At 38.8% G+C, this 27,294-nt stretch overlaps 1 protein-coding gene and 1 pseudogene across 15 annotated transcripts in view; both read left to right on the top strand.

Moving 5' to 3' along the window:
* The window catches only part of LOC308648301 (high mobility group protein B1-like), a 311,195-nt pseudogene that overhangs the window by 163,880 nt on the left and 120,021 nt on the right, over positions 1-27,294 (top strand). The gene's annotated exons all lie outside the window — the stretch shown is intronic.
* STON2 (stonin 2) overlaps positions 1-27,294 on the top strand; it is a 1,178,066-nt gene that overhangs the window by 1,043,080 nt on the left and 107,692 nt on the right. For all 14 annotated transcript variants that reach the window (XM_081291512.1, XM_081291508.1, XM_081291506.1 and 11 more), the window contains 2 exons: positions 24,315-24,573; positions 26,891-27,166. In XM_081291512.1, the coding sequence (XP_081147638.1) occupies positions 24,486-24,573; positions 26,891-27,166 (364 nt within the window). In that variant the 5' untranslated portion in view covers positions 24,315-24,485. The remainder of the gene's footprint in view (positions 1-24,314; positions 24,574-26,890; positions 27,167-27,294) is intronic.

Below are 27,294 nucleotides of genomic sequence, written 5' to 3'. Positions count from 1 at the left end.
AAGGTCCATAAAGGTTGTACTGGGCTGAATGCAGAAATAGGATTTAGCTAGGTAGAAGCACTAGTTTTGTAGGGAATAGATCTAAGTGAGCTGAGGTTCTTCATTGGGGGGCAATCCTGTTTCAGGTTCACTGACAAGATAGTGTATCTGGAGTAAAAGAATCAATTAGGATAAGAGAAGGGAAGTTTGAGCTAATTACTTCTTAAAGTCTTCCCCCACTTGATTGCCACTTGACCATGGAATCTGAATGTTCTTGCATATAACAGTTTGTATAACCTCCTAATACATTAAGATTATTCATTAGTAGATGAGTGATATTGGACTCTGATTTCCTCTTAACATGTTCATTTTATTAATAGGAAAGCACTTTGAAGATAAGGATGTCAAACCTGTTTATAAATAAAATTCAATCCTACCATAAACTGTGTCATACTGGCAGATGATCAGTCTCTCTACATTTCCAAAGTAACCCAGAAAGGTCAAGTGACTTGTTTAAAGTCATGCAGGAATCCTCTGGCATTTCCATGTTAACTGATGCCATCTCCCTTGACATTTGGGTAGTGTCTAGTTTAAGTTGTTTTACAGATCTCCATAAGAAGGGTGAGAAGAAGAACTTAGGACCCTGACATCTAGTTGGGATCTTTCCAGGTAGCATTATATTCCATGGAAAAACTATAACCCCAAAAGTTCTCATTAATTTTAAATTGAAAGATCATTACACTTTCTCTTTCAGACTCAATTCTGGTGCTCACTAAAACAAGGTATGGTTTTAGTGCTGTGGGTCTGTGTACACACATCACCTGGATGAAATGACATTAAGTATTTTAAAAGAGAAGAATCATAATATTGTGATTAAGTAGATAAGGCTGTGGTGATCCATAGACAGTGAATTTATTAGCATATATATTGCTTAAATGTTAAATTTCATTCTTTGTTTTCCATTTCTCTCCACTTCTAACTTTGAGCACTTGAAGGGTGTGGGAAACAGTTATCAAAATCACTATCAGTTGCTTCATTCATTGAGTATTACTAAGTGGTTAGGTCCTCTGCCACATCATCTCATGTTTTTTGCACCTCAGTTCACTAAGGTCAGGAATGGTGGTATCTCATTTTGCAGATGAGACTATATCTGAGATTAAGTAATTTATCAGAGATGCTGTGCTTTGAATCTACCTCTGTTAATCTCTTAGGTGTGATCTTGGTCACTATAGAATTTGGAAACAAAAGGAGAAGTGCTCTAAAGAGGTAATGGTGGGGCTTGGGTTGTGGCTTAGTGGTAGAGTACTCGTCTAGCATGTGTGAGGCACAGGGTTTGATCCTCAGCACCACATAAAAAATAAATAAATATGGGGCTGGGGTTGTGGCTCAGTGGCAGAGTCCTTGCCTTGCACATGTGAGGTACTGAGTTTGATCCTCAGCACCACATAAAAATGAATAAACAAAATAAAGATATTGTGTCCATGTGTAGCTAAAAAAATATTTAAAATAAATAAATAATATAAAGGTATTGTGTCCATCTACAACTAAAAGAATATTAAAATAATTAATATTCCCAGTGGCTCTGGAGGCCAAGGCAGGAGGATTGAGAGTTCAAAGCGAGCCTCAGCAACAGCATGATGCTAAGCAACTCTGTGAGATCCTTCTCTAAATAAAATACAAAAATAGGGCTGGGGATGTGGCTCAGTGGTTGTGCCCCTGAGTTCAATCCCCAGTATCAAAAAAAAAGAAAGTTAATGGGGGCTACCTGTCCACTCTGTCCACACCCTTGGAGATTCTGTTGGAGGGAAACTGCCCTTATTTTGGGGCTGTTGGTTCACGCTATCAGTAGGTTAGTAGAAGCACACTTCTTTCTCTTATTTCCTCTTCCTTTATCATTTTTGTCATAGAGCAACCTTTAAAAAGAGAGATGAGAGAGCAGTGATCTATTTGAGTAAATGCATTATGACTCTCAGTCACTCACCAACCTAACTAGCTTGGGCAGTGGTGTTGTCTACAACAGCCAGGCTCTGTATTTGCTGACTTCTCCAGCTGTGCCATCCGTCAGAATCAGGGATCCTGGAGCTCACATACTCTGCTGCTGGTTGATCCCTGAGCAGGCCTTGGGGATACAGTTCTGAAGAGTCAGAATTATTTGCTGTCATGTATCATATATGCTCTGTCTGGATCACAGCACAATGCTCATGGGAGCAGGGATTTTTTTAATACTTTGTAGTTGTAGATGGACAGAATGACTTTATTTTATTTGCTCATGTGGTGCTAAGGATTAAACCCAGTACCTCACACATGCTAGGCAAGTGCTCTGCCACTGAGCTATAGCCCCAGCCCAGGAGCAGGGATTTTGGTCCCCTGTAATTTGGTTATCTTTTACCTATGAAAAAAGACCAGTCACTTTACAGGGATGGGTCCTAGCCATAAAAAAAAGTAGATAAAAGTGTAGGTTCATTTATGCATATATATCTCTACTTACAGGGGAAAAAATAGGGAAAAAATGTGTGTCTCATGGGTAGAGCATGGTGAAGTGGTTAAGAGAATAGACTTGGGAATCAGCTGTCCAAGTTTGAATGATGAAATTTTGGGTAAGTTATTTAACCTCCCTCTCAGTTTTTTCTCTCTATAAAAGAAATAATAGAACCTGTTACATAGACTTATTTTTTTTAAAGAGAGAGTGAGAGAGGAGAGAGAGAGAGAGAGAGAGAGAATTTTTAATATTTATTTTTTAGTTCTCGGTGGACACAACATCTTTGTTGGTATGTGGTGCTGAGGATCGAACCCGGGCCGCACGCATGCCAGGCGAGCGCGCTATCGCTTGAGCCACATCCCCAGCCCCTTACATAGACTTATTATAAAGACTACAGGAGTTATTTAACTAAATGAGTTGTAAAGGACTTTGACATAAGCATCTGGCAGCTAGGGAGTGTTACATAGGTGTATATCAAATAATACATGAAAATGAAGTGATAAGTGAATATCACAGTGTGTAGGTCAGACAACACCATAATAGATGCAGCCACGTGAGTGCCTTTATAGGGGTATTCATGATGAATCATGTGCAAGTGAAATCCATGTGTACCAGGGCAATTAGTCGTTTTAAAGAATCATATCAGACATATGATTGTAAATTGCCTTTTTGTAAAATAAACCTGGGAGAAACCCTGCAAGAAGGGAGAGAGAAGGCAAGAGTGGTTTACTTGATGTTTTGGGCTAGGAGTACTGGAAAGATAGAGCTGTCATCATCTTGGATAGGGAAGGCTTTTGCTGCAGTCATTTTGGGAGAGAGAGTAGTTGGTCAATATTGGATATGTTAAGTTTGACAGGCTTCTTAGACATTTACATGAAGATGGGCATCAGGCAGAGTCAGGTAAGAATTCAAGGCAAGAATTCATCTTTGGGGTGGACTCAGGCTTACAGATAGGACCTCTAGCTGCGAAGGAATGAAAATAGTTGATTGAGGAGTGGCATTTGAGCTCCAGTGGAAAAGTCAAGCTGGCTTTAGTTCTCTAGTTGCCCTTTCTTTCACTTTGCCAGGATAAAATGCAATGTGGCCCTTTGGGATGTTGGCATTTTCTTAGTATAGTTATCTTTTGAACCCTATAATGCTGTGGTTAAATACATGGACTTTAAAGTTAATATAATAAGAGTAGCTACCATTTGATGTCTTATTAGCTTTGTACCTTTGGGCAGGTTACTTAGCCTTCAAGACTCAGTTTCCTTACCTGTGAGATGGGAACTGGTATTAAAAAACTTAGTGCACAGGTCTGAGGGCTCCCTAAGTGCTATATTAAAGTGATGAATCTGTTCTTCCTTTATTCATTAGAAAATTCTCTCAACATGTTGGAATTGAGGAACAGTGACAACTTACACATTTTTAAAGCCCTTTGAATTTTCCTGGAGATGAAAACCATATTTTAATTTAACTCATACTGCTACCAATTTTTCTTCTATTTATTCAAATAAAAAGGGGAGGTCAGGGAGATACTGCAATAAGTTCTGCACACAAGTCAGGCACTTAGGTTTCCTTCATATTTGAAACACTACATCCAAAGATCAACTGTGGCCCATTTTTGTGGAAGTTACTACATGAATCACAGCTGCAGGAGCATTCAGAGATCTGAAAGCCAAAACATGGGTAGGAAAGGGATATCCCTGGTAATGACAGTGTTTTAATATTATATCCATTAACTTCATGCCTGCTCTTTGCCACCATGAGCCATGTAAGAAATTAGTTACTTTCTTCTAATTAATACACTAGCTGATTTTCCCTACAATTTTAGATTCGAGTTTTGTGGTTGATTGGAAAATGCATTTAAACCACTTTGTTTCAGAATAATATTATTTGGATTCTATTTTTTAGAAAGTTTCCTTCTCTAATATGTAAATAAGAATTCAGGGATAGGGAGAATCACATTCTGAAGTCTTGTCTCTCTATTCCCTAATTGTTGTGTCTGCTGTGTTTGCACTTATAGTTGATATACTTTGAATTTGTGGCTTTTCTGTTTTGCAAGAGTTACTGTCAGTGAGATGGCCACCAAAAGAAAAACTACTATTAGTGGTGGCAGAACCAAATACATGTAATGGTGTGGTTTGTTTCTAAATCCTAACAGAGTTTCAGAGAGACTTTTTCCAGATGGCATGGGTGATGTGAGGACTGAAAGAAGAAAACATTAGAAACATCAAAGTAGGAAAAAAAATTAATAGGAAAAACCTTGTAGTGATTAAGTTTTTCTTTCTGGTCTTTCAGGTTGAGGAAGTAAAAGAATAGGCATCAATAGGGAAATTTCCATCAACTTGGAAAGAACAATAGAATAAATAATTCTTTGCCACTAAGGTACAAGCTTAGGGAGTCACAAGGTCATTGGATCCTGCCCCATTTGTCTGTGGTGACAGCCTCTCCTGCCCCCACCAGGAACACCTTATCTTAAACAATGGAAGTGTCCCTGGGAAGTTGAAGTGCACAGAAATGGAATTTTTACAAATTATATAATTTTAGAAGTATACCAGTGGTTGTGCTTTTCTATGTTTCCCAGATTTTCTTTAGTGAAAATGTATTCTTTTTATAAGAAAACTATATAGAAATTAGAAAAATGAATAGGAAAAAGGAAAAAAAACTATGTGGGATGGGTGAGTCGTCACCATTTAAAGGTGCCCATTTGCTCACATTTCATAATGTGAGAGCTCTTTGTCTCAATTGGGACATTTCTTAACATATCTACTCTCTAATTTACAATTTATTTTAAAAAGGATGGAATATTAATAGTGCATTTCATATATCAAAACCCAGGCCCTGCTCTTCTGGAGCCAGCCCTCAGTCAACAGATACTTATTCAGCTCTCACGTTGTGCCAAGCCCACCCAGTGTGTCCCAGTTCATCGCGTCTGTCCTTGGCAGTTGGAGACACCCACGTGCCCCTGCCTTCAGTCAGCAGACAAGAACTTGGGATGTGTCTTGTTTGTGAGAGGGTTGGTTCATGAGGATAACGTTGCAGTCAGCCCAGCCCATGCACAGCTGCAGCCCAGAAGGCCAACTGCTGCAGCCTGAGCTTTAGTGTTTGGATGGGTTGTTTTGGTTCTATGACTGTGTGTCTGGTTTGTTGGGGGAAGAGGGAGGAGGGAGGGGAAGGATTCTCAGAAAAGGAAAGGCGATATCCTCCACATTAATGAAAACGGAAATAAGGAATTATCAGTTCAGGGTCAGTAGAAGCCACAGTGCCTGGCTTCCTTCTATTCTCCTCTCGAATGCTTTTGGTTTTGAAAAGTCTGAAAGTGAGTTGAGCAGATAAATTGTTCTGCGGTGGGAGCTTTTAACAGGGAGTCCATAGATCCCTAGGGGGTTTTTGTATGGACTTTGTGAAGCACCTTAAATTGCAAATGATGTTACATGTATATCACTTTTCCAGACACAAGAATCTGTGGCTGGGCTGGGGTTGTGGCTCAGTGGTACATCACTCCCTCTCATGTGTGAGGCACTGGGTTCAATCCTCAGCACCACATAAGATAAATAAATAAAATGAAGATATTTGTCCATCTACAACTAAAAAAATACTTTAAAAAGGAGTCTGTGGCTTAAATTAAAACTCAAAAGAGATGCAGCAAGCTATAATTAAAAAAAAAAAAAGAAAGGAAGGAAGGAAGGAGGGTAGAAAGGAAGGAAAGGAGGAAAAGAATCAGTTCCAGGGAGAGGCCTTCAAGTTTGCATTATTTAACTTAGTCTTGGTCCTAACTAGATCACTGTTCCTCGTGAGGGACACATGCATGTAGTAGAAGTAGCAGTGCAGGTGTGTGAAGCACCTTGGCACACCCATAGAAACCTGTCCTATAGAAGGTAAAGGAGGTGCACTTTTTCAAATGCTGGAAAGGCGGAGACACAGAAATCTCCAACCCCTGTGATCCTCATGCCTCCTGCTTACCCCTCTCTTAATTCAGTATTGTTCTTGTACTCCCTTAATTCAGTATTACCTAAAGCTCAACCAGCTGGAGTGAACACAGATATCTCTTTTACTTGGTCTTCCTCTGAGTTGTAAGAGAACCGTGTTTTTTCACCACAATGTTGAAGTTGAATTTGACCCAGGCCTCAAAAAAGGTGATAAGAGAATTCCCAAGTAGTTGCTTATCTTGTGCCTGATACACAAATATTAGCCTTCCCTAAGGTTCCAACCTTGATTTTTATTTTACTCATATTATTCTCTAGGTGACTTAATTGAAACTCCCTTTTTTCTGTGACCTCTTACATTGAATTAGCAATGCTCATCTTTCTTCTGAGCTCTAGACCTGCCTATTTAACAGACACCTCAATGATTGTTGTATAGGCCCATCAAATGCTCTGGATTTAACACTGAACTCATCCCATCACTACCACTCTTGAATTGTTCTTCCTTCTAAGTTCTTGTCATGATGAATAGTACAAAATTGATCCAGTTTTCCAAGGGTCTTATTTATTCACCTACCATGTAATTACTTCTTCAATCTGAATGAGCCCCAAAGAGACTTTATCCTCATATCTTGTTGATCTTACATCCTAAATAGCTGTAAAAACATTTCTCTATCCCTCATCTTGCAGTGCCTAATGACTATAATTACAAGCTCATTTTCCTACCTTCTAATTCATCTTCCTCATTGCTTCCAGAATGATCTCTAAATGTAAAGCAAATCATGTTTAGTTGATCTCTATTGCCAGCTCAGTTGTTTAGTTGGACTCCTTGCCTCTGTGATGAAACAACTTTCTTAGCCCAGCCTACAAGGCTTTGCTTGACCTGTCTCCTTCTGGTCTTTTCTGCCTCTTGCCTGATAGCTCTTCTTCTGGCTCATTGCTTCATCACACTGAATTACTTGTGGTTCAGAAAAATGACATGCTTTCATTTGTCTCTTAGGCTCAGTGTGAGCCTATTAAATTTTAATGCCGCTGTTTTGAGTGGGGGCCTTATAAGAAACTATTACACTTCAGATTTCTAAGACATGTACAAAACAGATACCTTAGGCCATCTCTGTATCATCTATTCCTAACATTAAGGCTGAATCTTAGGGCTTCTGTGAACTCCAGCCTCCTTTCTGAGCCTCAGCTTCCCTTCATACCATGTCTTACTCTTATCTACAGACATGGTATTTCATCCCTGATGTTTTAATATAGATTAGGCAGAAGGTCTGGAGATGGACCTAAGGATCGGGAATATCTGTTATATACATTTGCATAGGAAACAGTGATTTTGCCTGTTATCATGACTGTTTAAATATGGCTTAGTAAAATGACACCTTTTTTTAAAAAAATCTGTTTAGTTGTAGATGAACATACAATATCTTTATTTATTTTTATGTGGTACTGAGGATCGAACCCAGTGCCTCACACTTTCTAGGCAAGCACTTTACCACTGAGCTACAGCCCCAGCCCCAAAATCACACCTTTTAATTGACCATATTGTATTATTATGTTTGTTCTTATGGACACCATACTGCCAGTTTGAAATGCTGGGTCTTAGACTCCTCTATCCCTAGAATTTCACTAGATAATATCTACAGCAGAAGATATTAAACAAATGCTTATTCAATGAATGAAGAAATGAATGGGTGATATTCTGTCACAGTCAGAATTCTAATAACCTGTAGAAACTCTGTGAGCACAAATAATGGCAAGTCCAGCAAGACCTATTAGGTCATCTCTTCTATTTCTTGTGCATGTGAGATTGCATGCCTTTATGGATTTCTATCCATATATAAGCCTCCTATATTGGCTGACCCTTAGGCACCCTATCTCCAACCCTCTTAGCCCCACCAACTCTGTATTGACATGGTGACCAACTTTGCTGGTCTGAACCATTCAGCCACCTGAGACTACTGCTAAGGGACCTCCTACCATTTCTGGGTTCAGATGAAGCAACACACTGAAAGGTGTGGAATCTGTCCTCCCTGTCTAATCCAGCAGGAGCCAGAAGATGTACCCCAACATTGGGGAAGTTGGGTCACTATTTGGTGAACTCTGACCAAAGGGGAACAAAAACAGATGGGAGCTGCCAAATACATTTCCTCTCCTAGCACCAATGGAAGGTTTTGAGATACAGAGTCCCTAATAGCCTTTCTTAGATGACCAGGCAACAAGCTATATTTTATGTGAAGCCGTGGCCAGCTAGTCCCACTCCATCTTGTATTTGCTTTCCGTGCTTTGTTACTCTTTTCCCCTCACTCTGGCTTCCCTGGAATTGCTGTAAGGTACTGGCATTAGAAGCATGGCCTTAAGCTGTTTTCTAAGGAATCTGGTCTAAGACATATTCATCCCACCACCATTTTCCTGGAAAAACAGACTAGTGAAGGTAGAAGAAGAGGAAGGGACACCATTAATTAGGAAGTCTCTAGTGCTTGAATCCAGTGGGACTTAGATGGGAGTCGGATTTTACTCATTCGTCTCCTGTCATTCCTTATTTTTGCAGCAGTGAGTGGCATTGGCCACCCTCATTTAGGTGAATTGGGCAGGTGGGTCCATTAGTATTAAAAGATCTTTAGGAACCTGTGAACTGCTCCCTTTGCAGATTGGCTACCTATTCCATGATTTCCTATTTTAAAAAGTCTAATTTTAAATAAGTCAAATTTATTTAATTTTAAATGGGAGCGATCCAATAGAATATCATACAACCATGAAAATGGATCATTATGAGATCTATGATATTATTCTATAAATCTTAGCTCTTCTGCTTAGTCTTTGTGTGAGTTTGAGAAAATTGGCCCATCTAAACCTCAGTTACCTCACATGTAATTTGAACATTAATTAGCATTTTATCTCATGGAGCTGTTATGAAATGCATGAGTGTTTTATCTCATTGAGCTGTTGTGAAGATTAGATAATGCATGTAAATCCCTCAGCACTCAAAAGATATTAGTTTTAGTTATTAGTATCCTCTTTTTAAAGTACAGTTTGTGAATGATGTGTTAATCCCTGTCTGTATAGAAAATAGATTTAGGGTGATTATTTTGTAGACCTTAGAGGTTTTATATTGGGATATAAAAAAATATTTTCTTGATCTGGAAACTTTTTCTAGGTAATGAAATTCATAGGCCCACTTTTAATCTTGCCAAAACAGGTGGTAAAGCATAATTTTAAAAAAGTTTCCATGGAAACAGCGTTTGCCTTTTAAGTATTTTAAGTATTTTCCATCTTCTAGATATTTTCAAGACCTTTGTAAGCAAGTTTATGTCAACCTAATAAATTTATAGAAACTAAAGCAGAAAGTTTTACAGTTTTGCTATGGCTGCATTCAGAGAAGTATGACCTAGAAGATTTGAGGAATAGCCTCTTGTCCCTGGCCTCGAGTTTCAGTTATCTGAAAGTAGAAAAGTGCTTCCTCTGTAGAATCATGTAATGAGGTTAACGGAGTGTACACTGGTAGTTTTTTTTTTTAACTTTCTTTTACAAAGTTGTATTGAGTCACTAAACTTTAAACTATAATCGTGGTTTATTATTAACTCATTGCAATCAAGCTTCCAGGTCAGCTGTTCAACTTTATTCCAGCAATGCTTGTTGCTCTTCTCTGTGTCACCAGTGCTGAGCATTGGAAACATGACTAGGAAGGGCATGTCCCATCCCTCATGGAGCCAACACTCCTGTGACTCTAGAGTCACTAATGACCCTCTGAGCCCCTTTATGTCTCTCAGCAGTATATACTAGAGAAACCTACCTTCTGAAAACCTCTCTCTGCCTCCATGACTTTGGAAGCCTCTGGTTTTTCTATTTCTCTCACTGTCTGGCTGTCACTTGAGGCTCTCCTTTTTTCCAAGTCCCCTTCCATGTATAGGCATGCTCCGAGAATGAGTCAGCTTCTTTGTCTATCTTTTTACTTCCCACAATGATAACTTATTTATTCCCTTGGTTTCAAATACCATCTTTCATGGATGACTTTAAAAATCTTAACTTTTTACCCCTAATTTTTCTGTGGGTGCCAAATCTACACTTTTTCTAACTGCTTTTTTTGTTTCACAAACCTTGAATCTCAACGAGTCCCAGATAAAACTCATTTCCCTCTTCACTTCCATTTAATTGTCTTTATGGGGCCACTCCTAATTTCTTTAGAATATGTACTGGGACATTCTCTGCCCTCAATTCAGCTGCTAATGGCACTATGTTCTTCTAATCACTCAAGCTTAATTGCAATTTCTTATCATTGTTGTTCCTTTTGTTCTGTTGAATATAGAATAACCCAAGGATTCCTATAGATATAAGCATTTTGTGTATTTTCATCTTGTGCCCAAAGTGTTCTCTGCACATTCATCATTTTCCTGCTTTTTCCAACATGTGGATGTGATGTGCAGGGCTGCTGGCTTATACATCTCCAGGGCTGAGTTTAGGTAAGGGAGTGCAGTTCACATTGGATCTGTCTGAATGGCGCCACCTGGAGTTGTGCAATGAAGGATGGAGCGTTGGTGAGGGCATCTGCGATGCTGGAGGCCTGAGTGGCAGGAAAAGCATGCAGGGGAGGTGGATCTACCCAGGAGGAAAGTTTCATATCTACAGAAGCAGGAAGGATGGAGAAATCGTTTTTCTCTCTGTCATCTACCTGGAGGAATAAAGCTCTGTGTTTTTCTAGACAATCCATGTTGAGATAACTTCACTGGAGAATAAGTCACCACACTTGGGATTTGTGGCCTGGAGCTATTTTCCTCTAACCCTTGTTATTCTAAAATGAAGGTCTGTGATCTTGCAGCTGTATGATAAATAAAGATAATTTCACACTCTCATGTCACAAATGGACTTCTTTGGACATGATTTCCATATATCCCAAAGAAGTTGGTGATGCCTCTGGTCACACTACTGTCCATTGTTGACTGAAATGGGTGGTTTGGGCATACTAGCAATGAGACACTTTGAGCACAACAGCAATGCCTGCTGTTCAGGGCCTGGGAAAAGCCATGTAGGCAGGCTGTCCCTTCAGCTGCACAGGCTGTGTTGTACCTACCCAATGGCACTGCTCACAGAGATGTCCCTGAGAATGGGGCCTCAATATCGCCCACTGTGGTAGGACTGCCTCCCAACCTTCTCTCCCAGCTCATTTCCAGGCCAACAGTGCCTTGCGTCGGGCTGGCCTAGCTGTGTCCTGTCTCATTACTGTCTCTCACAACTACTTCCTTTTTCACCCAAATTTCTAAGGTCTCCCCTTTCCTTCCACTTTCACTTCCTGAATGCCATTACCACAGGAATGAAATCATCAAGTTCTTACTCTTTCTTTACCAAGCTAACTCCTACTCATCCTTTTCTAGTAGAAATAGCAATGGGTAATGTCTACTATCAATTTAGCACTTGTTATTCACTATTCCAAAGCCTTACATTGTAGCATCTTTTTTTATCCTACAGGAATCTCTGAGGTAGATACTAATATATAAAACTCAGGCTTAGAGAACTAAAGAATTATCACCAAGAATATTTTCTCCTATATTTACTGAGTTCTTTGGCAGCACTTTTATTTATTTATTCTCAACTCTGGGATTCAAGGCATCTCGTGGAGAAAAGCTCCCTTTCAAATGCTTCTGTTTCCATGGACCAGATATAGAGTGGTCTGGGACCTCATCTGGATATCCCCCTTCTTAAGGTCAACTGAGTGATACCCATGGTTACAGTTAACAGCCAGAGGACTTAGCCCGTATGCCTGAAGAGCTTGTGCTCTGAATCAATGTGCTATGTGTCCTCCTAAGATCCAGTTTGATGCAAACTCTTCCATGAGGCCCCCATGAGCTCCCCACACCTCAGACCTGAGACCTTTGGTCATCCTCTGAAATAAACTGCCTCTCAGAGGTGGTGGAGAGAGCCCGATGTTCATTGCTTTTTCTGAGATTTGCAGCATATTATAAAAACTGAAGTTTCAAGACAAGATTAGAAAAATATGATCTGTTTTGGTATGTTTCCACTTAACCAAATTGAACCTTTAATGTATATTCACACATACAAAACCCACAATGTAGTGTAATTTTGTTAGACACAAGGTAACTAGAAGAGTTACAAGAGATAAACATTGAACTCTATGCAGAGTGGTCTGGTATTATGACATGAGTTAAGGTTGTAGGAGTCACATCTTTTTTCAGTCCTTCTAGTGTGATATTTGAAATCCTTCATGGTGTAAGGCTATTGGCTAATCAGCCTTCCTGGAGTCTATATTTATTTCTGGATCCCTAACATCTAGTATAGGGTTAGAGCTTGGTACATTGGAGGCTCCTAATCTGTATTAGATGAATGAATGAGTTCAAGAATTGTCTGTGAATAGCCTTAGAAGTCAGGAAGATTTCGGTTGGAATCCCAGAACTATCATTTACTACTTTATGAACTTGAAAGTTCACAGCAAGTTTTTTAACATCTCTGACCTCAGCTTGTCATCTCTAAAATGATGATATTATTAACAATATTAAAAATAATTCACCATGCTTTAAATGGTGCTGATAATGCCAAGGTCGCGGGTTCAATCCCTGTATGGGCCACCAAATGCCGCAGTCTGGCTGGGCACAATTCAGGAGCCACTTGTCAAAAGAAACGAACTTTATTTTTAGAACCACACAGGCTAAACAAAACAGCTCCTCAGGAAAAACCCTCAGAGCCCAACTGCCACCACCGGCTTCCCACAAGCCTCTCTCACAACCACCAGCCTCTCCACCTCCCACCATCCTCCTGCACTTGAGGCCGATTGGCTGGGTCGTATGGGTGGAGCCAAAAAAAGTCCCCCAGTGAGCAGCTCCATGGTCTGAAAGGGCAGGGAAACAGCCCAATGAGCATCACCGCAGAGGAGCCAATCAGCTAGATGTTGATGACCTACCTCCTAAAGTTGGTGAGAGGAACAAAAGAGATAACATATACCATTTTATGAGATTGCAAAAGTGAGCCTGCATATGAATAGTGCTTGGATCCAGGGTGGGGATGGTGGGAGACAGGTCATGGGCATCATTGTCAACAAGATTTCCCTTCCTTGTGCCTCTGCCCACCTCATAGCCACAAAGAAGGAGGGCTCCAAAGCACTTGACTTTGTTTTTAGGGACAAAGCCTCTTTCAACATTCTGCCACTTGATAGACAACAATGTGCAGTCCTTTGTTTTTAATAATGTGCTGCATTCTGCTAAGCATTCCTACCCACATTATGTCATTTAATAATTACCAGAATTTAAAAATTGCCTGTAGTTTTAGGAAATTCCTGCTCTTGTTGTAACATGCCTGGCACCTGCCCATCTCCCAGTGGCACAGTTATTGCCAAGGGTATTTTCTCCTATTCACTGAGTTTTTTGGCAGCACTTGTATTTTTTTCAACTCTGGGATTAAAGACATCACATGGAGAAAAGCCCCATTTCAAATACTTTTCTTTCCAAGTGGCCAGATACAGAGTGGTCTGGGACTTCACCTGGATAATCCCCCTTCTTAAGTCAACTGAGTGATAACCTTAATTGCATCTGTAGAGTCGTTTTTGTCATACATATTCATAGGAGTAATACCAAGATGTGAAGATCATGGATCATCTTAGAATCTGCTTGCCATGATTTATCTCTCCCATTTTTTTCCATTAGAGTTGTATCTAATTGCAATAGCTTAAACAAACAACCAAAAATATATGTATGTATGTATGTACACACACACACACACACACACACACACACACACTTTGCTAAGTTTCTTGTAAAGCTACACAGTTATGTGCAGGAAATATGGCTACCAATTACCAATAGAACCCTGTAGACTCATAGGAAACTGACAGTCTAATAATATTAGAACATCCACAGTGATAAACTCATGGCTCTAAAATATAGATGAGAAGAAATCCACATCAACTCGTTATCTTCATACAGATGAAATCTAGTATCCTTATTACAAAAATATGAAACTGAGGTAAGCTAAGAGGAATTTGCCAAGATGGAGTAAGCCAGTACTTTCTTAAGAGTTCAAGAGACTAAAAGTGTTCTGCACATTTTAAAGTCTGACCTCTTATCAGGGTCATTCACTGATGTGACACACTGTTCAGGTGCCTGGGGATGTCATTCAAGGTCACTTCCTCAGGAATGCATCAAAGATCAGAGGCTATGCGTAACCTGTTTTTCAAGTGAAGTGTGACTTTTAACTGGGCCTTGGAATGTGGGGCAGTGGAACTGTTGGATAGCACAGCCATAAAGGTTGGTTATTTGAAGAAAAATTACACAATAGTGTATTTTGTAACTATAACATTGGGATGCACATGCACTTATTTATGTAGGTGTTATGTATATGTGAACACATTCATGAACACACACAATATGAATTTAGAAATAGAAAAGACACCTGTGGGTAGGGGACTATGATATATATGATTGAGAAAATAAGTGGGGATTTATTTCATAGACTCACGTGTAGTTATTCCCTACAGTTGATGCGTGCCATTTGTTCCATTTGGAGTTCTTCCTCAGATGTCTTTAATTTGAAGCTGAGATATTCATTTTTTTCCTTCAATTTCTGTTGAAAATTGGAAGGAGAGCGGTCAATCTCCTTTTCTCCCCTCAAGAATGAAAGATTTAAATGAAAGAATGAAAGGAAAAAAAGGTTGAAGTATGAAAAGTAAACAACCAGTGTCAGCAAACTCTATTATATTTCTTTTAAGAGCATTAAGGTGCCTGTCAATGAAAATTGTGTGTGTGTGTGTGTTTGTTCTCCAAGGAACTTTGTTTATGTTTTATTAATGAAAAATATTATATCATAAAGGAATATCCTTAATCTGATTCAGGTCTTTCTCATAGGGTCATGGGGCCTTCTAGCCTTCTGTTTACTCTAAGAACTTATGAAGCGAGCAGTATGGTTACTTTAGCTTCCTGATTAAACTTTTGTGGTTTTTGTAACCCACTATGACAGAGATCTCCAAGTATAAAACCATGCCTAATATCATTTTGTATTGTACTACTCATAATTCTGGTACACAGTAGATGCTCAATGAGTTAATAGAATATCTAGCTTTAGAAGAAAAGTCTAAAAATACACAGAATCCATGTGGTCTTATTTTTCCTTCCTTCCTGGTTTACCTTTGGACCTTTAGATGTTTGTTCTTGACAAGGAAAAAATTGAGGCCTGACTTGGGGGTTTAGAATTGGTACCAAGATGCAGTTTAAAATGTTTCTTAATTGGGTAGTGTTTGCCAGTAGCCTCAAATCCAACAAGTCAATACCAAGATTTTCAAAGAAGCTATCTAGTTAATTACATATGTAAAAATAGGGAAAGGGGAAGATGGCCAGAGATTTATACGACTTCTTTTGGATCACTAGCCAAGCAAGCATATTTTGTATTTCATAGTGTAGCTAACCTAATAAAGTAAAACATTGTCCCAACTCTGGAGGGACAGAGTTAATCCACATGGCTATATAAAACTCTCCTATTATTCTCGTGATTTATAAAAGTTTGGGAAAATGTTAGTTAATTTCTAGTACATTAATATAAAATTACCTTTATTTAGGTTATCAGGACTAGTCACTTTAAAAAATTGAACAGAAGTCAGGAATTATTGTTTTTTTTGGGGGGGACTTCCAATTCTGGCTCTAACTGGCAATAAACTGGCCCTTCTGCAGTAAATAACCACAAAATGTCCACATGTATGAGGCAGCTATTTTCAGGCATTCGTCAACAGGCGGTACAAGATTTACATCCTAAGGGAAGGAAAACTTATGAAGTGAGCCCCACCAACCATTACCTTGGCTCTCTTCCAGGGGAGAGTTTTCTGACTATAGTGTAATTAGCTGGAGTCTAAACTGAGTATAGCAGTCCTGTTGAGCTAAGGAAATAGAGATTCAGGTCTGGGGCCATTGAAACAGCTGGAATCTGCAGAATAGTGTCTTTCTCTGGTGTTGCTCTAACAAAAGGCCTGATGCTAGGTAATGTATAAAGAAGAGTTTTTTTGGCTTATGATCTGGTGGCTGGAGGTTCTAAAAAGCATGGCACTGGTGTCCTGGCAAAGGTCCATGGCTGTGTTAAAACATGGCAGAGAAGAGGAAAGGAAATCATTGTGACCAGAGGGGATAATGACATGTGGAAACCTTAATTTATAACAACCTGCTCATATGAGATAGTATTAATCCATTCATGAGGGTGGAGCCTGGGACCTTATTACCTTCCACTAGGTTCCACCCCCTAAAGCTACCACCACCTCAGCACTGCCACTCTGGGGACCAGGCTTCTAGCACATGGGGAACAAACTGTTTCTAATCATATCAGGGTACTAAACAGAAGAGAGGTGCATGGGGAAGGAGAGAGGGAAGCAGAAGTGTGTCTGGGTATACTGGGAGAATCCTTGACAGTGCTGGAGTGTGTACATCTATAGACTAAAACCATATAAAGCTTACTAAAGGAAAAAAAAAAGAACTTCAAACAAGAAAAAAAAAAAAAGCTTACTAAAGGAGGCGGCTCCAAGACTGAGAAGATGACAGAGTACATAAAGCCAAAGTAGAAAGACCTTACACTTTATTAACATCGTGAGCATCCTGCCAAGATACAGAAAGTCTGTGTCTTAGGGTTGAGGACCATGCTCTCAAGCAGGGCTTATAAACTTTTTTTAATATAAAAAATCCAGTAGTAATAATAATAATAAATATCATTATTAATTATTCAGTAATTATTCTAGGCTCTGTGAGCCATACAATATTTGTCAAAAATACTCAGCCATGGAAAGTAAAAATGTCCACAGATAATATTTAAGTTAATGTGCCAATATAACTTTATTTATAAAAAAGGTAGAGGGCCTGACCTAGGCTGCAGCTGCAATTTGTCAACCATTGCTCTGGAGTAAGACTTGTATTCAACCCATGTAACAAAGCCTAGAATTAAATCCTGCAGAGGATCTGATTGAGTTTGGAGGTTGAATCTTCTAGCAATTAGAGGGGCCTAGGAAACAAATTCATCCAACAAAGTAAAGACCAAGCCTGTACAAGCTCAAGGTAAAAGCCAGTAGTCAAATTACATGCTAAAACAAAAATAGACAGTTTGCAGAGAAAAAAAAAAAAATCAAATCCAGAATGTCATCAGTGTATCATTAACAATTATTAGGTATACAAAGAAATAGGAAAATATTACCTATAGTTAAGAAAGAAAATGTTCAATAGAAACTGATCCTAAATGGCTTAGTTGTTAGATTTAGAAAATCCTTTAGAGCAACTATTTTAAATATGTTAAAAGAACTAAAGGAAAATATTGTCACAGAGAGTGAATTTCCAGGGCATCTCAGCAGAGAAGTAGAAACTGTAAAGAATTAAATGAAAATTCTGGAATGGAAAAGTTGAGTAAGATGAAAAATTCAAAAAAAAAAAAAAAGATGAAAAATTCACAGGTTGAACTTATGGGACAAAAGAAATGACAGAAGAGTCAGTGAATTTGAGACCAAATCAATATAAGTGATGGAGTTTTTTCTGAGTGTCTGCTGTACTTCAATGAAAAGTTTAAAAATATTACCGAAGAAATGGGAAAAGGGGAAGAAACTCTTGTTTGAAGTAGTGACCCTTTTTGTCAAATGTAATGAAAAAAATTGACATAATCCAAGAAACTCCACAGATTTATGATTTGTAAGAAAGCCACATCTAGATACACCATAGTCTATTGCTAAAAGCTAAAGAAAAAATTTTGAGAGCAATTAGAGAAAAAAAGATACATTATATGCATGGAGAATTACAACCAGCTCCTCATTGAAAATATTCAGACTGAAAGATAAATCACTGAGGGAAATATTCTGTCTAGTGAGACATAGCTTCAAAAATAGCTATGAAATAAAGAATGGATTGCTCTAGAGCAATGCTTTCCAACAAAATATAGTATAAGCCACAAACATTTTATTTTAAAATTTTTAGTCATTTTACTTTTAAATGAAATTTTAACAATGTATTTTATATAACTCAATACATCCAATATATCATTTTGACATGTAATCAACACAAAAATTATTAGACATTCTACACATTTTTATATTTCTTGGAATCTGATGTGCATTTTACCTTTAAGAACAACTTAGTTTGGACTAGCCACATTCCAATAGTCCCTGTGTTTAGTGGCTACTAAATTGGAATTGAATAGCATAATTTTAGATTTAAAAAAAGGGAAGTAAACATGTTGCCCTATATCCAGATTCTCTCCCAAACTATTTTATACCTAGTGTTGAATAAATCTTCCCAGGGGCCAAGGTTGTGTCTCAGTGGTAGAGTGCTTGCCTAACATGTGTGAGGTACTGGATTCAATCCCAGGCACCATGTGACAATAAATAAAATACAGGTATTAAAAAAAAAGAATAAATCTTCCTAAAATATTTTCTATTTCAGAAGACTCAGAGATGCCTTTTTGGTAAACAAGTTAATTAATTAATTAATTCAATCATTGATACTCAACAAGTATTTACTAAATGCCATACCCTCTGTTCTAGGAGTTGGAGACAGCAAGAAAAAGGTACAGTCTCTTTCCTCACGGGCTAGTTAACATGTTAATCACATTAGCAGTTTTGTTTTAATTTAGTATGTGAGTATAGGTTAAGATACTGTCAGGATATAGAACAAATGAGGAATTAGTGCAAGTTGAGGGCATTATATATCACAGTTCTTGGTTCCAAACAACAGAAATCACCTTGGCTAATATAAGAAGGAAAGGAATCTATTGAAGGAATCGGAGAGCTCATTGGATTAGTGGACGACTGTGAAACTTGACTTGAAAAATAGGTACCAAAGAATCTTTCCAACAGTGGACAGAGTCAGAGTCACACCTCCAGGTCTGATTAGGATGCTGCACTTGGTGCCATCATCACTGAATTGGATCGTGACTGCCTCTGGGCTTGCACCAAATGTCCATTGCTTGCACACTGCTCTTGAATGCATGCAAGGCCTTTGCACCATTTAGTATTTCTTCAAGAGTCTAACAGCCGTTGAAATGAATAATTTGTCATGAGGGATGGAAGAGAGCATTTTTTTCCTCTTAAAAAAAAAGGAAGGCTTTTTTTTTTTTTTAATTTTGAGTGGCCAAAAAAAAATAGCTAACATGTCCACCATAAAGTCTTCACAGCAAAAGAATCTGTTTTCTCTTTCATTTAATTCAGTGATTTCTACTTGGTGTCAAAGCTTGTTGAACTAAACCCAAGACAACAAGTGAGCTAAGACTTGAAGGTGATTCGGAGCTCATGAAATAAAAGTGGAGAGAACACTTAATAGCATATTTAATTGATAAATATATGAACACATGGTTGAAGAGGATAATGTATATGAAATAAAAGTCTTTGGAGAAAAATAATTGTTTATCAAAAATGCAGGGTTTACATGGGGAGGTAATGGCAGGAGATTAGAGATGTAGATAGGGAAGAATCACAGAGTGCCTGCATCAAAGGGCAGTATTTATTAGCCCCTAACGTGTCCCAGGTGCTCTGTTCAATGCTAAGGGTATATCCATAGACAAAGCTGGTATGCCTCTCCTATCAGGAGCCTTTGTTTATTTCTCATATCACTTTATCCTATGAGGAACCATCAAGGAGTTTTTAAGTAGACCATGGCATGGCCATTTTCAAGTTTTAAGAAGACCACTCAAGCGTAATAGGTGGGTAACAGGATAGTGGGATGATATTGAAGGTAGGGAGACAGGTAAGAGACTGGTAACTGGATGAGAGACCAAGAGGGCTGCACCCAGGCATCAGCAGTGGTAATGGAAAGGGTAGTTTCTAGAACAAACTCACTTTGAAATCTAGAGCTGTCACTGTTCTAAGCTCTCTTTGTCCCACAAGCATGATACCACTTTAACTCTTCAGATAAACAGGACATAACTCAGTTGGGTAGCCATGCCCTTCCTGTGCCCTTATTCTAAATGACGTTGCCCCTCTGCTTTCACTCAGAGCCCTCCTTTCCAGTTTAAGGTGCAGCTCAAGACCATCTACTGCTGAGGCCCTGAGGAGCCTCTGAATGCCCTTCCTCTCTGCTGTTGCACTTTGATGGATAACCCATCTGAAAAGGTCAGAAAGCAGGGGTTATTATTTTATGTCACTGTCACATTTCCCTGCAGTTGACTATAAGCTACCTAAAGGTGTATTGCTCTTCCTAGAACCCTTAGAATTTAGAGCAAGTCCAGAACAGAGTGTCCAGTACCTCTTCCTGATAATATCAGTCCCTGATTTTGTGGAACACACCAGAGGGACCTTCCCAGCTGATAACATTCATCTCCAGGCTCTTACCCAGCAATGTTAATGTCCCCTACTCATTCTTCTTGAGTCAGTCTTTCTACTTGTAAACCTTGAGCATCTCCTCATTTACCATTGAATCTGTACCTCTGTTCCCATCATACTGACCCAGAAACAATCCTTACTGAGGTATGATGTTTAACTTTGTCTCATGCTGATCCTCTTTCCCAAAGACATTCTTGCTCATCCTTTCTGGTGGTCTAAAACTAAGGACATCCTTCAAATCCAAGAAACCTGCTCAGCCTCTTACAATTCCAGTCCTCAAAGATTCCCTATGGCTAAACTGTCATAGAACTTGCAGTGTGTCCCTCAGCAGGCAGTTATTCCCAGACTTGGGTTTGCCATTGTGTTTCTTCGTCTCCCAACTGGCTTGTGAGCTACTCAAGGGTCACCATTCTCCAAGGGCATCTGGTGCATGTCCATATATACAGGGGTCATGAATGTATTTTATAGGATTGACATAACACAAATCTACTTTGATGACTTAAATCTTATCAGAAAATTTTATTGTCCACCTCCCAATTTTCAGTGGTAAGCAGTACTGAGAAAGAAGTATCTCTTTGGAGTGGTAAGCTTAAAACTTCAGTGAAATTTCTAGTGTCTTTTCGATGGCATTGCTGCTGATTCTGAGTCACTATTCATTTGTGGTGACTCTAAGCCTCCCATTATGATTCACATTCTAAAAATGGGGTAAGGTTTTTACTGAGAAACTAATCCTAGTCTGAATGTAGCCTCACAATTATTGGGTTTCTCTGTGGATTTTGAGCTGCAAGCATAGCCCTTCTCAAGGTTTAATGTCTTAGGGTTTATTAAATATTCCATGGTAAATGCCCAGAATCCACTTCATGGGATTATGCGCGGGATCCTGTAATAAAAGTCCTTCTTGTGACTACATATTATTTATAACTGCCCCATGTCTGACCTGTGACAAGTTAAGTAAGGGTAGATAGATCTTTGGGGCTCTTTTTCATTCATACCTTCTGTGATGTTCCTCAACCAGAATGTATCTTGGCAATAAAGAGGAAGTTTCAGAATTGGCCTTCTGGGCCCTATAACTAAGCACTTGACTCCACTTGACATCTAGGGGAACTGCTTTTACAGTAACTGCACAGGGAAATCATTAAATGTGTAAGTGACAGAAATGAGGTGGTTTCCTTACACCTGCATTCTAGTCCTAAGACTTCCACTAAGGAGTTATGCAGCCTTGGTTAACAACAGCAGTGATAGTTATGGCTAACATTTACAAAGGGTTTGGAATAGGGCTTGGTGCAGAGTCTGCCCTCTGTAAGGACACATGCTGTTATTATCATTGTCATTGTTACAGAGGGCTTATTATATCCAGTAGCAAGTACTTGATATACATGATCTCACTTAATATTTAGAATTATGAAGTGAGTTTTGTTATTCTTACTGTATAGGGGTGAACTGAAGCTTAAAGAGGTTGATTTATGAATTCAAGACTATACAGGTCTCAAATCCAGACAGGCTCTCTTCCTATCCCATGTTCTCACAATCTCTGTGGTTATACCTAATTTCCTTGAACCTCAGTTTTCTCATCAGTGAAGCTTAGAAGCTGCACTATTGACCTTTAAGACCCCTCAGATTTTAAAATTCCTAGGTATTTTCCCAGTACCTTTACCTTTTACTTCTTTCTCCCTATCCCCTCCCCCACCTCACTCATCCATGGATTTTGCTATGTTCATCATCTCGGGATCAGCAGGATGTTTTCCCCACTGAGTTATGATGCTGCATGTGTCAGCACATGGGCTTGTTTTGTGGCTTTCTTTTAGAGAGGGTGGGGTGGGAGATATGGTTTACATGCTGCTGCTGTTGTGGGGAGAGGAATCTGACTCTTCATATTTGCTGTCTTGTCTTGGCCTATAGCCATAACCACATTGAGTGACACTAATGTTTGACAGGGCTCAAAAAAAAAAAAACCTTTATAGGCAGAAGCTCATGGATATCAGCTCTTTTGAGTGTGGGCTCTGCAGTGCTCTCTGGTAAGATCTAGTTTACGAGATGTGCACACCCAAGGCAGTTTGAATATGTCTCGTCCTGTGACTGGTAAGGATCTCACGAAAGGACTTGGATAGAGATTTCTGGGTGTTCCATCCTCTGTATACCTTGGGTATTCTGGCAGATTTCCACATAAGGAGTTTCCCAGGCTATTCATTGTTATTGGTGTTTGTATTTTAGTGGGTGATAGTCTCTATACATTCTGTAGTACTTTTTTTTGTGGCTTATAACCCAAAGGTTCAAGTGTTGGCATCCAAAGACCAACCTGCATTAAAGGGTTATGCCCATCCCCTCCTAGCTTGATGCTTATTGTGACTCCTACTTGATCATTCTTTATGTGGTATTTTATTATGGAGAAAAAGAGTTACTTAATCACTCTCCTGAGGAATTCTTCCACTTAGAAAAAGCATCTTAGGAATCTTAGGACATCAAATAAGGGTTTGAGAACACTAAAAATGTTGAATAAATAACTTAATTTCTCTGACCAGATTTCTTCTTCTGTAAAAGAATTATAGTATCACCTGTCCTACTCAGCTGAAATGGCTATTAAATCAAATTAAGGATGGCCTGAAAATGTGTTTCTGAAAGTTATAAATTTTATAGAAAATTAATTGTTTTAGGATGTATAAAACAAAACTGTTTTAATCATAAAAGGAAAAAGCTATTAAATGTTTCTATTTTGATTTTTCCCAGTGTAGGTTATTTGTTGAAGATAGTAATGTAAAATTTCCTCAGCTTTTCTTGTTTTTGTATGCCAGTGGGAAGGTTATGAGTTAAGTCTTTCTAGAAACTATCTGAATATTGTGAGTGTTCAGTTAGTAAGAACTGATTTTGCTCAATATAGTAGCTCTTTTGTGGAAGCACATTAATTTTGCATTAATTCCTATTTTATTAATTAATCATTGGATCGAGAGCTAGGTTCAAGTTGTTAAAAGACATTAACAGCATAAACAAAATTATAAGCCAGTTAACTGTGCTTCTGTATACATAGAACATGATTGCAATGTAAATAAAGACTTGACATTTATGTGCTAATTCAAATTGGCCTAGCTTGAAACTGTATTTCTTTAATTCATATTTTTCGCTAAAGCAAATATTCCCTATCCTCTTACTCCAAATGAATGAGATAATTTCATTTCGATTTTTCTTGATTGGTAAACCATGCTTGTAGGTACCATCTGGAGATTGTTGGGTTTCTGCCAAAGATTTAAGTCAGGCTTGCAAAAAGTTACCTGCCTAAGGCAAGAAACTGCATTGATTTAATAGAAAAGAACATGCTTTTATTTTACCATCTGGTAAAATAAAGTGAAAACACTTTGAAAAGTTTTAATATTTGCTTTACCATGATAGCACTATATTATAGATAATATTTCTGAAATGTAAAGATTGTGGAAATTAGGGACCCTAGTTACCAAAATTTGATCAGTCAGATGATCAGAAGTCTGATATGAAGGTTTATCCAGAGATCTTGATGCTAATGGCAAATGTTTCATCATAATAAAGGCAAGACAGGAGTAGAGAAAAATATGGCAAGTTATAAACTATCTCAGAATTTCTCATGGGCAGGGCTGAAAGTCCTAGGCCTGTTCGGATTTGGTAAAATGTGATGATTATCCTTTATCATTTGCTTTTTGTTTGTTTGTTTGTTTTACAGATATCTGCTTGGCAGATTAATCAAAGGCAAGAAAGGCTATGTTTTGAGTACTTCCCCCAGCAAGACCCCTGTTACAGACTGTAGGCCAAGTTGACCGTGCTGCCATATACCCCTCCACCCAGATATTATTCTAGGGTCCACCAGTGTGAAGATGACCATTGCCTTCCTAGCATGACGACCTTGGACCACGTAATTGCTACGCATCAGTCGGAGTGGGTCTCCTTCAATGAAGAGCCACTTTTTCCTGTCCCTTCTGAGGGTAAGGAGTGCTTTCATTTCCTAATGTGACAAGATTGGTGAAGAACCATGCCTGCTTGTTATATCTTCTACTTGGTCATTCTTTGAAAAGGATCTTAACAACGAAGAAAGTCTACTTTAGTCACCTTCCCAAGATGTGTGAATTTTTAAATTTATAAGTCTAGAGATGCATCTAAGTAACCTTAGGGCCTAGAAAAGAGCCTGGAAATACCAAAGGTATTGGTTCTTAAGGAACATAAACTTTATCTTTACAAAGTACTTCACTATCAGCCTTTTTGGCGCTTACTCCCACCAGCAGTTTGGGTTTTCTGAATTTTTAAAGTGAAGCTCTTAAAAGTGACTGGCTCCAGAGCCATATTGCTTGAGTTCAAATCCTGGCTTCATCATAGATAAGTGGTATGCCCTTGGGAAATTTATTTATTTAACCTCTCTGTTCAGTTTCATTATCTGCATAAGAGGGTAATGGTGGTATCTACTTGGGAAGGTTGAATGAGAATCAAACAAATTAACATACATAAAATGCTTAGAATAGTGCCTGGCACATAGAAAGAGCTCAGCATGGCCATCTCTGGTCACGATAAAGGTGATTATAGTGTCTTTTAGGGAACTAATGCTCAGGGATGAAGGCCAAGGCAGGATCCAAGGAATATTTATAGAGCCATGCCAGTTGGTCCTGTACCACAGCTGCCATTGCCAGCTGAAATCATCCGACCTTCATTTATAACACCTGGAAAATATGAGTCTACAGTGCCACCCAAGGTGATACCTATATGGCTACTGAGTCCTTGAAATATGGTGAATCTGAATTGAAATGTTCTGAAGGTAAAAAGTACCTAACTTGCATTTTGAACACCTAATTTTAAAAAAAGTGAAATATCTCATCAACAGTTTTTATATTGATTACATGTTGAAATTATATATTTCCAATATACTGGGTTGAAATGCATATTATTAAAAATGGTTTCTTGGGCCAGGCATGGTGGCACATGCCTGTAATTCCAGTGGCTTGGGAGGCTGAGGCAGGAGGATTAATAGTTCAAAGCCAGCCTCAGCAACAGTAAGATGCTAAGCAACTCATTGAGACCCTATTTTTAAATAAAATACAAAATAGGGGGTGGGAATGTGGCTCAGTGGTTGAGTGCCTCTGAATTCAATTCCTGGTACCCCACCACCACCACCACACACACAAAAAAGTTTCTTGGTCTAGGGATTTCGTTTAGTGGTAAAGATGTGCTTTGCATGAAAAAGACATTGGGTTCAATGGCTCACTTTTATTACTATGGCTCATCTCTTATTACTATTAGGTAGTTCTACTCTAAAGACTTTGGTTATATGCAGGTTGCCAATTTATTTGGCTAGTGATATGAAAAAGGATTTTCATGTTAATTCTATGCTTTTTAAAAATTTTCATGTAAGTAGCTGGGTATGTGGTGCATACCTGTAATTCTAGTTACCCAAGATGCTGAGGCATAAGATTGCAGGTTTGAGGCCAGAGTCAGCAAGTTAAAAGGCCCTAAGCAACTTAGTAAGACCCTGTCTTAAAATTTAAAAGTTTCAAAAAGGTCTGGGGATGTAGCTCTGTGGTAAAACACACCTGGGATCAATCTCCATTACAAAAACAAAACAAAACAAAATTCATGTGGTAAAATTGGTGGGTTTTGGCATAAATTTGATGAATTTTAGCACATATGTAAATATATCCACCATCATAGGCAGTATATGGTTCTTTTATTTAAAAAAAAAAAACCGCAAACATTCTAAGTGTATTACACATTCCAGGACCAATAAAGTGATACAAAGCTACAGGAAGAGCCTCTATATTATATTCACATAGTCATTAGTGCAGAGTTTGCACCTGTTGCATGAAGACATGCATAGCTTGGACTACACAGTTTGAAATTTGTATTTAAATATTTTTGGTCTGAAGAAAAGTACTACTGTTCAGACACAGTCTCCAGAAGCTTCTGTTGCCTTTCATTTGTTCCATTCGACTTAAGTTATATTTCTTATTTGACTTCTCTAAGTATTTTAATTTGTAATCCTCAAGCCCTGGAGTACATACTGAGATAAAAATAGTGAATAAGACTCCGCTTCTTAACCTATATAGAAACTGACTGGGGACATGCTAATATAGTTTTTACAATTATTGGAGAAACAGTTATTTAGCATAGGGATGGATCAGAATGACTGTTTCATCTTCCCACCCACTATAATGGTAAGTCCCATGGTCATCCTTTGCCCATCCTTAGTGTTTGCCTCTGTAAGACAGTTCTGATGACTGTATTTCCTCACATGGCAGTATCTGGTATCTCTTTCAGGGGGCACTGAAGAACACCTCCCAGTACTATCATCTTCTTCAGACCAGTCTGAGACTTCCTCTGGGGAGAACCATGTGGTGGATGGAGCCTCCCAGGACCTTTCCCACTCAGAGCAGGATGATTCCTCTGAAAAGATGGGTCTCATCTCTGAAGTGGCCTCTCCTCCCGAGAGCCCCGAGCAGCCCTCACTTGACCTGGCCTCAGCCATCAGCAACTGGGTTCAATTTGAAGATGACACACCCTGGGCCAGCACCTCACCATCTCCTAAAGAAACAGGTGGGGAAGGCAGGAAGAAAAGGTCTGCCTTGGTATGTGCTCAGTAGGATGCTTTTCTGTGGGAAGTAGTTAGGGTTGCCAGGATTCTATTTTATTTGCTCCCGCATAGGAGAAAGTAGACAGAGATC

The sequence above is a fragment of the Spermophilus citellus genome (genome assembly GCF_964194105.1).
Source record: "Spermophilus citellus genome assembly, chromosome: 4".
Taxonomy (NCBI): domain Eukaryota; kingdom Metazoa; phylum Chordata; class Mammalia; order Rodentia; family Sciuridae; genus Spermophilus; species Spermophilus citellus.
Note: the sequence above shows the minus strand (reverse complement) of the source record. Positions and strands in the feature narration are given on the sequence as shown.